The sequence below is a fragment of the Morone saxatilis genome, unplaced genomic scaffold (genome assembly GCF_004916995.1).
Source record: "Morone saxatilis isolate NCDOM2014 unplaced genomic scaffold, NCSU_SB_2.0 Contig2, whole genome shotgun sequence".
In the NCBI taxonomy this organism is placed as follows: domain Eukaryota; kingdom Metazoa; phylum Chordata; class Actinopteri; family Moronidae; genus Morone; species Morone saxatilis.
Window position 1 is genome coordinate 5,651,076 of NW_023339762.1, and position 11,986 is coordinate 5,663,061.

Genomic DNA, 11,986 nt, shown 5'->3' on the forward strand with positions numbered 1-11,986 from the left:
GGACAATAAAGAATGAATCTGAAATTATATATATATACACTTCAATATGTGTCACAGATACTAAATGTTGATATACCTTGTTCTCCTATTACTGTACCTTTAACACTCTAATGCTGACATACTTATGAAGATGTCTTGCACTGACCAACAATTACAGTCTCAGCTTCCGTTGTGTTTGCTGTGGTTTGGTGCTGCAATATATGATTGTGGGACTTTGTTAAAGAGACTACCAGTCTTATTCAGAGATTGCAACCTAAATACCTTCCTTCTACTATCTAGAGGGTAGTGGGGGTAGGTAAAGGTTAAGTAAATGATGACAATCTGAACACTGTTTTCAGCACACACACACCATGTATAATGAAATTACAACCGCAGGCTAGCTCTGTGGATGTTTTGATGTAAACTACCTGAACTTATAAAATAAAATAAATAAAATAATTATAGAGTAACATTCAATGTCATAATCAAAGAAATATATGTAGTGTCAACATTTCTGTCCATAGTTGCACGCTCCCTCTCTTTCTCTCATCCACATTAGTGTTCCGCGTCCACGAGTATGTGCGTGTGGCTTCCAGCAGATAGGAACAACTAACTGTTCAGTCCAACTCTGCCTGCAGAGAACAGCAGCGCACATGCACACAAGAGACCTGGAAAAATGCAAGTGTTGGCAGGTATGCTTTGCACCTGCATTTTAGCAAACATCTGAGCAGTTTCACAACACAACATACACCACACACTGTAGAGCATAAAGGACTGACAGACCTGTAGACAATGAAAGATGTTCATCCTCTGCAGCGTCCGCTATGTACATGGCAGTGCTGATAAGCTTGGTTCTGCTGCAGCTCTGGTACAGAAGCACCATAAACTAGCAGCTACTGTGAGAGATGATGATGATGATGTCAAACCTCCTGAACCTTGCGGACAAAGATCTTAACTGCTTAAAATGAATGTGTCTCACTGTCCGACTGCTCATATATTTCTTGACCCATCACACTTTTCTTTGGCAATGCCCCCTTGTTCCGAGATCTCAGCTATTACCTTTGTGAATATTTTTTCCGGTAGAAATGATACACAAAACTACCCAAATAAGACATCATAATAAGCTGAAATAAGCTTAAAAGTCATCCCTCGTTTTCCCAAAACATATGGAAACGTCTATGGAAACATAGTTCTTTACATTTTTCATGTGGATCTGTAAAATTAACATCTCAGCACACATGAGAAGTGTGAGATTTAATATTCCACAGCTGTGTGTGTGTGTGTATGTGTGTGTATTTTTAAAGTTGTGTGAAAGCGGATCATCATCAGACTACAGCAGCTCCCACTGAGCTGAGAATAATGAATGTGGAAACAGGAGGAAATAAAGCCTAACAACCATATTTGGTGTTTAATAATGAGTGGAGGTTTCCCTGATGACGGCGTCAGCATTCACACTTCCTGCTGACAAAGGCCTTCACCCGCCGGGAGGTCGACCGCCATGAGAAGAGCTTGGCCCGCAATGATGAGGAAGATGGAGAAGAAGAAGATGGAGTAAGGATGAAGGATTGAAAGAAATAAATTAGAGAAGGGTCAATGAGGGAGTGATACGTCCACCTGATGAGATGGAGGGCAAAAAGCTGTGCTTACAAAAAGACTAAGATGCTGATGAAGGTCAGGATGACTAATAATGACTTCTATCATGTTCTTTTTTGCCCTCGACTCAACTTGTCTTCTCTTACATCTTCCTCCTGCCTTTCTCTTGTCTTTTTTCAACATTTTTCACCTCACGTCAGTGAGACACATCGGACAAACTTTATGACTCCTGCAAATCGCCTCCTCGTTAATGTTGATTAAAATGTTGGGGATCTTGGCCCTCACATAAACAGATGTGCGTGAAAATGTGGAGAAATTCAAGAACAAATATTTGTCAGTAAAGTGTGGAGACGGTGCCAGATGGCTCTCTCAGAGAACTTGTTTGACTTGTTGACTGTGGAGGCGGTGATTATTGGAACTCACAGCCAACCAAATGGTTCAATCGGAATCTATATAGACTTGCTATTAGGGCTGAACCCACATCAAAATATTCTAATTTGACTGAAACTTAAGTGATGCATCAAATATTTGTGTGGTGAGGGGTTGCAGCTATTGTTTAACCTTTATTCATCCGGGGAGACTTTACTGCAAGCATCAGGAAGTGTTGATCACCATCAACACGTTCACACTTAAAGCTGTCCAGTAAAAACACACACAGTCTGATCTGTTGGCAACTGAGCAGCATGTTTAGTTTGGTTTAGTTTAGTTTGAGAAAGATTAGTTTACCCTAACCCCCAAACTAAATGTAACTATAACAGCTACATAGTCTCTCATTTTACCTGGAAATCTCACTTTTTAGTGTCTTTACTGGCACAGCATCTGTGATCAGGGTTGGGAGGGTTACTTTAAAAATGTAACGCGATAAAATTAGTAGTTACCTGTTAACCTAATCCAAATATCACAATATTAAAGTAATGTAACTTGATTACTTTCCATTACTTCTGGATAACCTCAACACCAAATATGTAAATAAAAACAAGAGAAAAGAAATATCAATAAAACATACTGATGTAAGTGTATTCTATAAGACAACAGAACAATGTAACCTTTAAAAATATGGAAAATTTAAAGATTTTTAGCATCGAAATTATGTATTTTAAAATTGTAATCCTGCAAAAAATAGCCATATTTACTAAATGTAACCATAATCTGATTACGTTCTTCTGATTACAGTTACCTTTTTTTTTTAAAATCTTGATTACGTAACTCAGTTACATGTAATTCGTTACTCCCTTAGTCTGTCTGTGATGTGAAAAGAAATCCCAGCAGCTTGTGGAGTGTCTCCTTTTCAGCTCCTGATGGCACTGTCAGTTGAAGTAGAGCTCACACTGGATGAAGCAGTATCAGAGTCTGATCTGGTTCAGCAGTAGTTTATCACTCAGTGCCTTGCTTCTTTCTGTCTCCTCTATTTCCATTACAGTTATTCTGACAATCTAATGGGTCAGTGTTGAATAGAAGTGAACTCTGATCTGTGAGTTGACCAGGGGATCGCACCACAACAGGAAACACTTTCTAGAATTTGTTGAGTTTGTACTGGTTTCAGTTGAATTGAATGGGTGAATGGGTGAGGGAGATGATACTGGCTAGTTATATGCTGGAGATTAACTCGCAGGTTTAACAGTTTAAATGTTTTAAACTAGCCTGACTGCAACAAGGAGCAGGACCAACTGTGATTAATTTTTTGGACGTTTAACAGTGCACTTTATAGTGACATAAACACTTCAGTGTTTAAGTTTGCAAACATTCAAAACTTCAAATCTGAGAGAAAGTTGTTGAGTATTAAGTTGGTTGTATTCCTTTTTAACTTCCGAGATGAGCACCGACCATGTTAATAAGTTGAAAAACACTTCCAATGTGAGGTTGAAGGATGGTGCTAATGAACATTCTGACAATCACCCAGCAGCAGCTCTTACCGTTAAAGCCAACGGCGCGAATGTGGGCCAACAGCTCCTTTCCATCAATGCTGGCCATGCGGGGACACAGGCCAGGGTATCCGGCACAGAGATCGCGGTGCATGTGGTGCAGAGCGTGGGCCATGGCGTACACTGCGTCCATCACAAACTGAACCTTCCCCTCCTGCTCGTAGGTGGAGTCACGGCCAACTTTCTCCAACCCTGGAAGAGAAACAGAGAGGGGTCACATGATCAATCACTAAAATGATTAAAATGCTCCAGAACAACTATTGAGTGGATCTTGTGGAGAGATTGTTTTGTCAACGTTTCCAAGCTGTTTCAAGTTAAAGTCCCCCTCCTCTCAAAAAAGTGTTTTTGCTCTTGCTCCTACAGTTGGGTGTTTGAGCTTCACTGTGCAGAATGATGTATAAGCAGAGTTTGGCACTAGAAGGATGGTTTCACATTCACATTTCATGAAAGTGGAAGATTTCTCTGTGCTCACTGATTTTAAGGGGTGGGGCCTACTAGCATGATTTGTGACATCACAAATAGTCTGGAAGTAATTTTCTGGTGTGTGTGAAGTAGAAGCTTGAAGCCACCAGTGCACAGACACTGAGAGTGGACTTTACAGTGAAGTAGGAGACATCTTGAGTCCAGCAAGAAAACTTCTGAAATATCTTCTCACAATTATCCAACCCGAACCCCCTCATCACCATGTTACAGCCAGTCTGGGGCTCACTACAGTTCCTCATCAGGACACCTTCCAGCCATCATCCATCAATAATCCCCATTAGACCCTCATTCAGCCACTCTCCCCACCTAACACATGATTTATAAAAAACTAATTTGTACGCCTGTTACTGCTGCAGTCTTTGTGAGTGATGTGCTGATTAACAGTAATGTAAAAGTGTTTTAGGGGAAGTATTCAGCTGCTTAATAACACATCAAAATGTTTAAGATCCAAGTCCATCAGTTTTTAGTAGGTTTCACCAGTCGAGTGTTTGGTCACTCTTTTTTTGACATGTGACATCCGGCGTGAGGTTTCATCCTGTGTGTCGTAACAGCCCATGCCAATAAATGACTGGACAAATGTTCTTCATTTGATCAATCAACATTAAGAAAAATGTAACCTCCCACACACACATATACTGTAAAAACATAAATAGTATGAAAACCAAAGTATGGGAACCAAAATGATTTGTTCAAAGAAAACAAAATGGGAGATTTTTCTAATTCATGTTTCTTCTGTATATTGTATTTGCGATTTTACATCTCAAGATCCATATTTTGTAATTACGAAAAAATCTGTCTTGTAATCACAACATAATTAATAAGTACAAGAAAAATACCTCTTAATTATGACATATGGATCTTATGATTCTCCTTGTGACTGGAAGAAATTGGAAGATCTCTAATTTTTGTCTCATCTTCATAATCATGATACACTGATTGTACTGGTATTGTAGTAATGATTATATATATGGATTGATACATGGTTACAAAAAGAAGATATACTTTATTGATCCCCTAGGGGGAAATTTGTTTTTTTCACTCTCTTTTTTTATATCAACACACAGGCTGAAATGCACACTACATGCACATCGTGGACATGCAAAGGGGAGAGATGGTGGAGTGATGGGGCTGCCGCGTTACCAGCGCCCCATGAGCAGGTTTCGGGGTTAGGTTGCCTTGCTCAGAAAATATCAACATTCAGACAGTGAATCAGAAGGAAAAATCAAGGGCCATAAACAAGCTGTACTTATTTCTATCTGTGGTCTTTCTGCCTTTGTGCGTTTCCTTTTCTTTTTGAACCCAAGAACTTTGTCCTTGCCACGAGGCAGAAAGTAACTCACATGTGAAATGAGACATTTCCTATAACTAACCCATTAACATAAAAAAATACATTTGGCTCCATCTCATTAGCTTTGATTAAATAACAGAGTGGAGAAGACATCGTCATCTTTTATTTGAAAACTCTGTAAAGTCCTTCCAAAAATGTTCACTAAGTAATTACTGTTATTAGAGCCGTGACACTCTGGGATCGCGCTGCCGGCCGGAGAGCAAAGAGGAAAGGGAAAGAGAGGAGGAGGAAACTAACTGCCGGAGTGGACCCTCCATCAACAGACAAGACTTCTCTGAATTAATAGGAGCTTAGAAATGAAATCCAATTTAATTTTAATAGCAGGCGGGCAGCGGGGATCTGTCCGAGGGGAGACATTTACTCCGGCAGTAAAGACTGATTACACGTCTGTACGGCAGTTATGAATGAGCCTCGAACGGCGAGCGGAGTGCCGAGGATGTCAAACCGCCAAGGCAGAGAGGAGATGTACGGCCAAGTAGCAGATGATTGCTGCTCGCTGCTGATGATGAGTGTCTCCTCAGTATTTAAAAAATATACGTTTGATCCTGGAAATTGAAATGGTGCCTGAATGCAGCATTTTGAATTTACAAGAAGGATCATCTAGTGTTGACTTAGTGAAACAATTTGAATTTATTCCTGTAGATGTCCCCTTTTTTTGTTTTAATTATCATTTAAATCTTTTTAGGCCTATTTTTTTTGCAAGATAGTATGAAAAATATATTTAAAAGTGGATGAAATCGATGTTTTCAGAATAACAATGTATCAAATGAGAATGTGAAAACAATGGGACAATGTGAAAGGTCTTGCTCATAGTGATGGACCTACAGACAACTGTCGCCTCAATCTGCAGCTCTCCTCAACTTTACTGAGCTTTACAGTGAGTTTCAGATCATTGTTTAGCTGTCTGGTCCACAGCTTTACTGTTTTGGTCACTCTCACTGCTCTCATTGACTCACATTCAGCGTGTGGACATAAAAATGTATCCAATAAATGATAATGTTGCTCTGTAATTGCTGAATGTGTGAATAAAAAACTATTTTCTAACCATATCAACTTAAAAGGTGATGATATGTGAATGGCTATGTTCACACTGCCAGTCTTAGCGCTCAATTGTGATTTATTGCTTAGATTTTTGATGGTTGTTCACATTATTTTTTGAATGTGGCCCATATCAGATTCCAGTGGGATCAGTTCATCGTCAAAAAGTATGTAAATAAAATATAACTACATCTTAATGAGTCAAATATGTCATATTTTAATATTATCCATTGTTAAAAAGAGTTTACAGCCATGCTCACGGTTGTGTTATCACAAAGTTATTACAATTCATCCTGACCGAAACATAAAATGTCTGAACCAAATTTAATTACTGAACTATTCAAATATTTACAGCTGGGACAGACTCATGGGGGCAGATTGAGCAGGAGCAGAGAGAGGGACAACTGACATGTATTTCTTTATTGGTTTGCTGAACTAATTGCTTAATTTTCATAATAAATATCTGAGCATAACCATGCCCAATTCAAACCCAATGTCAGGAAAGTTTGCAAAACCTTAAATGACAAAAGCCTAATTGACATAATTAGAAGGCAATTGTGGATTTTGGTTTCCAGTGGTTTTAATAGATAATTAGAATACTTATAATTATAATCAGAATGAGTTCTCTTTCAAATCAAACATCTTGAGATATGAGTAGAAGGTATTGTTCTTGCAACTGCATGACTTGACTTGACTCAAACTGTAACTTAATCATGTCATGGGATCTGCTTCAGTACACCTTAAGAGCAAATATTACTGGGACCACTACAGAAAATTGGGTCTAATACTGCCGTCTGAAAAAGTGGGGAGAACATGTCCCCTGTGAAAAAATACTGTTCGTCCTATTGTGATTATAAATATTCAGTCAGTTCTATAGCTCATCATTTTGTTCTGAGGGTGGCGCTAGAGAAGAGGTCAGGGTGTCTTCACAGTGAAAAGGTTTCATCCTCAGAGGACCATCCGTATTTCCTGTAAATTTCTTGGGAAATGTGACATGTAGCTCTGGAGATATTTTTGCCCCTGGTACAAACTGTTGTTGAGTGGCGTTGATGTCCTTGCAGGACGAGAAGGAAACATTTTAGAAAATACACACAGTGTGCTCCATTTGCACAAAATGTCAGTTATTTATCAGCCACTCACTTTAAAACAAGTTACTGACCTTATGAATAATCCATCAGCAACAGAAACTTCATGAATTAACATGATTTCGGAGAGAAAGTGGAAGGTGAGCAGCGTGTTTGACCTGAATTTAGTTTCTGTTTGCTAACGGGCTTTGATAAACGATGATGATGATGATGGTGAAACCCTAACAATGACTGAGGCGAGGCGCCATGCTCGACAGACAGCTTCATCACAGCTGCTGGCATTTCAATTACACATCACTTACAGGGTAAATTTAATTCCTTCTTGACAGGATGGAAGTGTTTCAGTTTTCTCTCTCTCTTTCTCTCTCTCTCTCTCTCTCTCTTAGGCATCCTTCAATTTCAATTAGATTTGAAAATTAGATAAACGTTAAACTAATTACAGAGGTTAGTGGTGATAGGGTGAGTTTGGGGAGAAACCAGCCTAACTGTTGTGTCTCACACATCTGAATATATTTACATAAATAGAGTTTTCATTGGCTCTGTTTTTTATCAGTAATGTCAGTCTATGTCACATTCATTAATGAAGATTAATAATGATGTTTCCTCGCAACACTGGTTCTGATTGAGGGTTATAAAAACATGACAGACACGTCTGAAAGATGCTCAAACATTCATGAATCCAAGGAAAAATCAAATCCAATAGCACATGAGAATAAAAGGGACATAAATCATCTCAACATTCACTCAAATGTTCACCGGCGCACCATTTCTTGTCTTTGACATTTTACGTTTATTATTCAGACTTTGACATTCGTTTTTAATTTAGGTTTTGCAAGTCACTGTGAGTCTTAAGCCTTGGCTATGAAATACTGTACCAAGTCCCAAGTCGAGACAACAAAAACTAAATGTAAGATTAACAAGTCCCAAGTAAAGATTGACAAGTCATGACAGGCAAGTGGCTACAGTAGCTAAGTCCCAAGTCAAAACCAGTAAGTCTTAAATCAAGACCGATAAGTCAAGACAGGTAGGTCCCAAGGACCAACAAGTCCTTAGTTAAGATCAAGACAGTCCAAGTCAAGACCAATAAGCCACAAGTCAAGACCAACAAGTCCTTATTTAAGATCAATAAGTCAAGACAGGTCTAGTCAATTTTATTTATATCTAATAACACAAATCACACATTTGCCTCAAGGGGCTTTACAATCTATACAGCACAAGACCCCCCACTGTAGCCACTTTCTCCTCTCAAGCGAACTGTTGAACACCTTCCAGAGTGCTGCTGAAGACAAAACAGCTGCTCAATCTCTGGCAGCTTTTCTTCCTCAGACATCACTGCTGCTTGCAAACAGAAGAAAGAAAGACACCTGGCCTCTGTCGACATCACTTTTTCATCTACTGACGTTTATATCTAAACAACCTGCAGCACAAAGGTAAGAAAAAGCATACACAAGAAAACACAAAGAGGCGTTCAAATGCAAATCTGGCTTTCGTATGCACTCAGTGTATTTCAAGGGAATCTGCAACCCAGAGGAACACAAAAGGAAGGAACAGTGCTGTAAAAAGGTGAGAAAACAATGAGGCTCTTAACTCAGCAAACACATCGTTGAACAAAGAAGAAGAACAGAATCAAATATTCATGTTCTCTGATGAAACTGTTTGTGAAGTCTCCAGGTGGAAGAATTGATCCTCTGAGTGAAAAACAAGGTTTCACCTGAATAATAAGAAACTCGATATCCTTCAACTACAAACCGGCTGCTGAGGGAACAGTTAGATTTTAGAGAATATCTCCATCTTCTTTTCTCAAAGGAAGTGAAAGCAACTGAAAGTGAACACAAACATTCTGATGATTTAGCTACGCTTACAGCCTTACCAGCAGCTGAAAATATCAAGTTTGTCCTGAAGGTTGCACTAAAGGAAATCATACCTGGATCTTTAAATATGCAAAAAACTTTTTTTTTTTCTGTGCTAGAGCCCAAATGAGAAGCAATAAACTTCTTTTTCTTCTTCTTAAATTATGAAAATGTTAACATATGCATTTAAACCCATTCTCTTTTCTTCTTTTCAAATGTAATGAATACTTTAAATTGTATGCAACGGGGGGGCACTGTAATAACTTTCCTGTGTCATTTTTTCTGTTGTCCTGTTAAATTCAGTGCTATTTTTGGTCTGAACACTCAGTGACTAACCATTACTTGTATTGGATATTTTGCTGCAGTATTAACAGTTTTATTCCGATGTGTGTACTATAATTTGTGTTAACCCGCTGAGCCTAACACAATTTGTTTCAAAAATCAGACTTCTTCTCGGTGAGTGTGCAACGGAGCCGGCTCAGCAGCTTTCCAGTGGCCACAGCCGGGACCAAACACAGCCTCTGTCACCATCAGAGGCCAGGTGATTCACAGCGGCTCTGACCAGGACTCTGACTCCGTGGACTATGAAGAGACTGGACAAGAGGGGTGAGAAGGGAAAGGAGCGAGTTTATGGCCCTTTGCTGCGTGTCATCCTTCTCTCTCTCCCCATTTCCTCTCAGTCTTAAGCTGTCACTATCAATTAAAAGGCAATAAAGTCCACCCCTCCTCCAAAACAGAAGGTTCAACATGTGAAGAAGTTGCAAGGATTTTGTTTTTGCTTCACCGCTGCAGGCGATCATCATAAAGTGACACGCTGTTGTCAGGATCTCAACCACAGAATCAGGTTTTCAAGCGACAAACGTGTCTCTATTATCCAAACAAGAGTCTCTGTCGGCGGCTGCTGCTTCTTGCACACAAACAAACAGAACACTAATTATAGATCAGAATCAATGAGAGGCTGACAGAGAATCCATCGGCTGGAGGCTGCAGACATCAGGGACGACTCAGTCACAAAGGTTCAGACCGCGACCTTCAGGGAGGAAGAGTAACTAGACCGTGGAAAGGATCGGAGACAGAGGTATTCTGACTATTGTAGATTATTTGGCTGTTTCTGGCCTCAGCAGCTGGATGGGTGAACCGGTGTCTGTGTTTGATAGACAGCAGCTGGCAGGCTGGTTCTGTAACCTACATGTTCTGGGCAGACAGTGTGTTGTAAGTGTTTTCAAACACCAAATGCCAATCAAGGTGTTTTGTAGCCAGAGATTCCTTAATTTATCCATTAATTTGAAAAAACCCTTAATTAACTAATTAGGTAGGGTAAAGGGAACATGAATTCGCCTTAATTTACAAATTAATTTGGAATATTTGAGAAATCCATTAACAAGTCTAAAGGGTTGCCAAAGTGTCTGGGAGCACGAATGCCACTGAATGCCACTGCATGCCACCTCTGGCCCCCCCACAAAGCAATAGCGACCCCTAGTGGAGGTCCCGACTCCCAGGTTGGAACCACTGCTGTAGCTTGTTGATCGAGCCTCACGGAGGCAAAGCGCACTGCTAACATTAAGCACATTAAACAGTATGTAAACATAGCTGCTAATGTTATTTGGGTCCAGTGAGATGCTGGTGTGGTCCTTACTCTTTAAGAAGTAAATTAAGGATAGTTTAAGGGATTGTTTTTTGTGAAGGTCTCAGTTGTGAGGAGGTGATTATGATATTAACGTGGAAGAAGGAAGAGAGGGAGGAGGAAAAATAGATTTTCTAATTTACCCTCGAGTGTTCAGGAGGGGGGAGGGGCTGGAGGTTGGAGGTTGGAGGTGGGGTTGTTAGTATAATTACAATATTGGATTACTTTTTAAAAGCGACACACTCTATCTGGCAGGAAATGAGGTGCTCAGAGGTGGCGGCGGCTGTGAACATGGCAGAGCGGCGACATCATCCCTGAGCGGAGGGTGATGGAACGTCTCCGTCAGACCTCGGGCCACCGTGTCTCATGGATATTTAATTATTCTAATTAATTACAATTAATGAGCGGGCCTCCCCCAGTGCCCTCTGGAGGGATTGTACTGAGCACGCTCTAATCTCTGTCAGCTGGTGAGATGCTCCTGAGGCTGCTTCTTCTTCTCTAATGGAGGTTTTGAAGCTTTGCAGCCACAGACTTACAGGACTCATACTTACAAGAGTAAGTAGACTGAAGACCTAAGATATATTTATAAAATACAATGTATTATAAAAGTTTAATACAGCAGCTCCCAACCTCTTTAAATCATTATGTCTACACTTGGGGCCCCTTGTCTTATTTCAGATGTCTATGAGTTGTTAACCAAAAGGCCATTTCCTCTCTAAACTTCTCACTTGGTTACATTTAAATAAATGTTCTTATAACTATAAAATATTTCATAAAAATCTAATATTAAAGGAAAGTCAAAGAAATTAAAAGAAAATGTAAAGCAGAACGTTTTGCTTCTTCTTTCCACTTTCCACTTTCCTCACTTTCCTAATTTTCGCACTAGCCAAAAACATTTTTCTCAGTTCTTTATAGCAGTGGTTTCTAACCTTTTTCCTTTAGCAACCCCTTTTCTATCATTTAGTAAATTAAGTGACATATTTTATGTGTATGTTATAGTCAAATCATAACAGTACAGATGAACTGATAAACTGTACAATGAACCCAAATAGTGAAAACAATAA

At 39.6% G+C, this 11,986-nt stretch overlaps 1 protein-coding gene across 1 annotated transcript in view; it reads right to left on the minus strand.

The window, feature by feature from the left end:
• Nucleotides 1–11,986, minus strand: part of grm8b (glutamate receptor, metabotropic 8b) — a 126,294-nt gene that overhangs the window by 39,087 nt on the left and 75,221 nt on the right. The window contains exon 8 of the mRNA XM_035665793.1: nucleotides 3,486–3,686. Coding sequence (XP_035521686.1) covers nucleotides 3,486–3,686 — 201 coding nt within the window. The remainder of the gene's footprint in view (nucleotides 1–3,485; nucleotides 3,687–11,986) is intronic.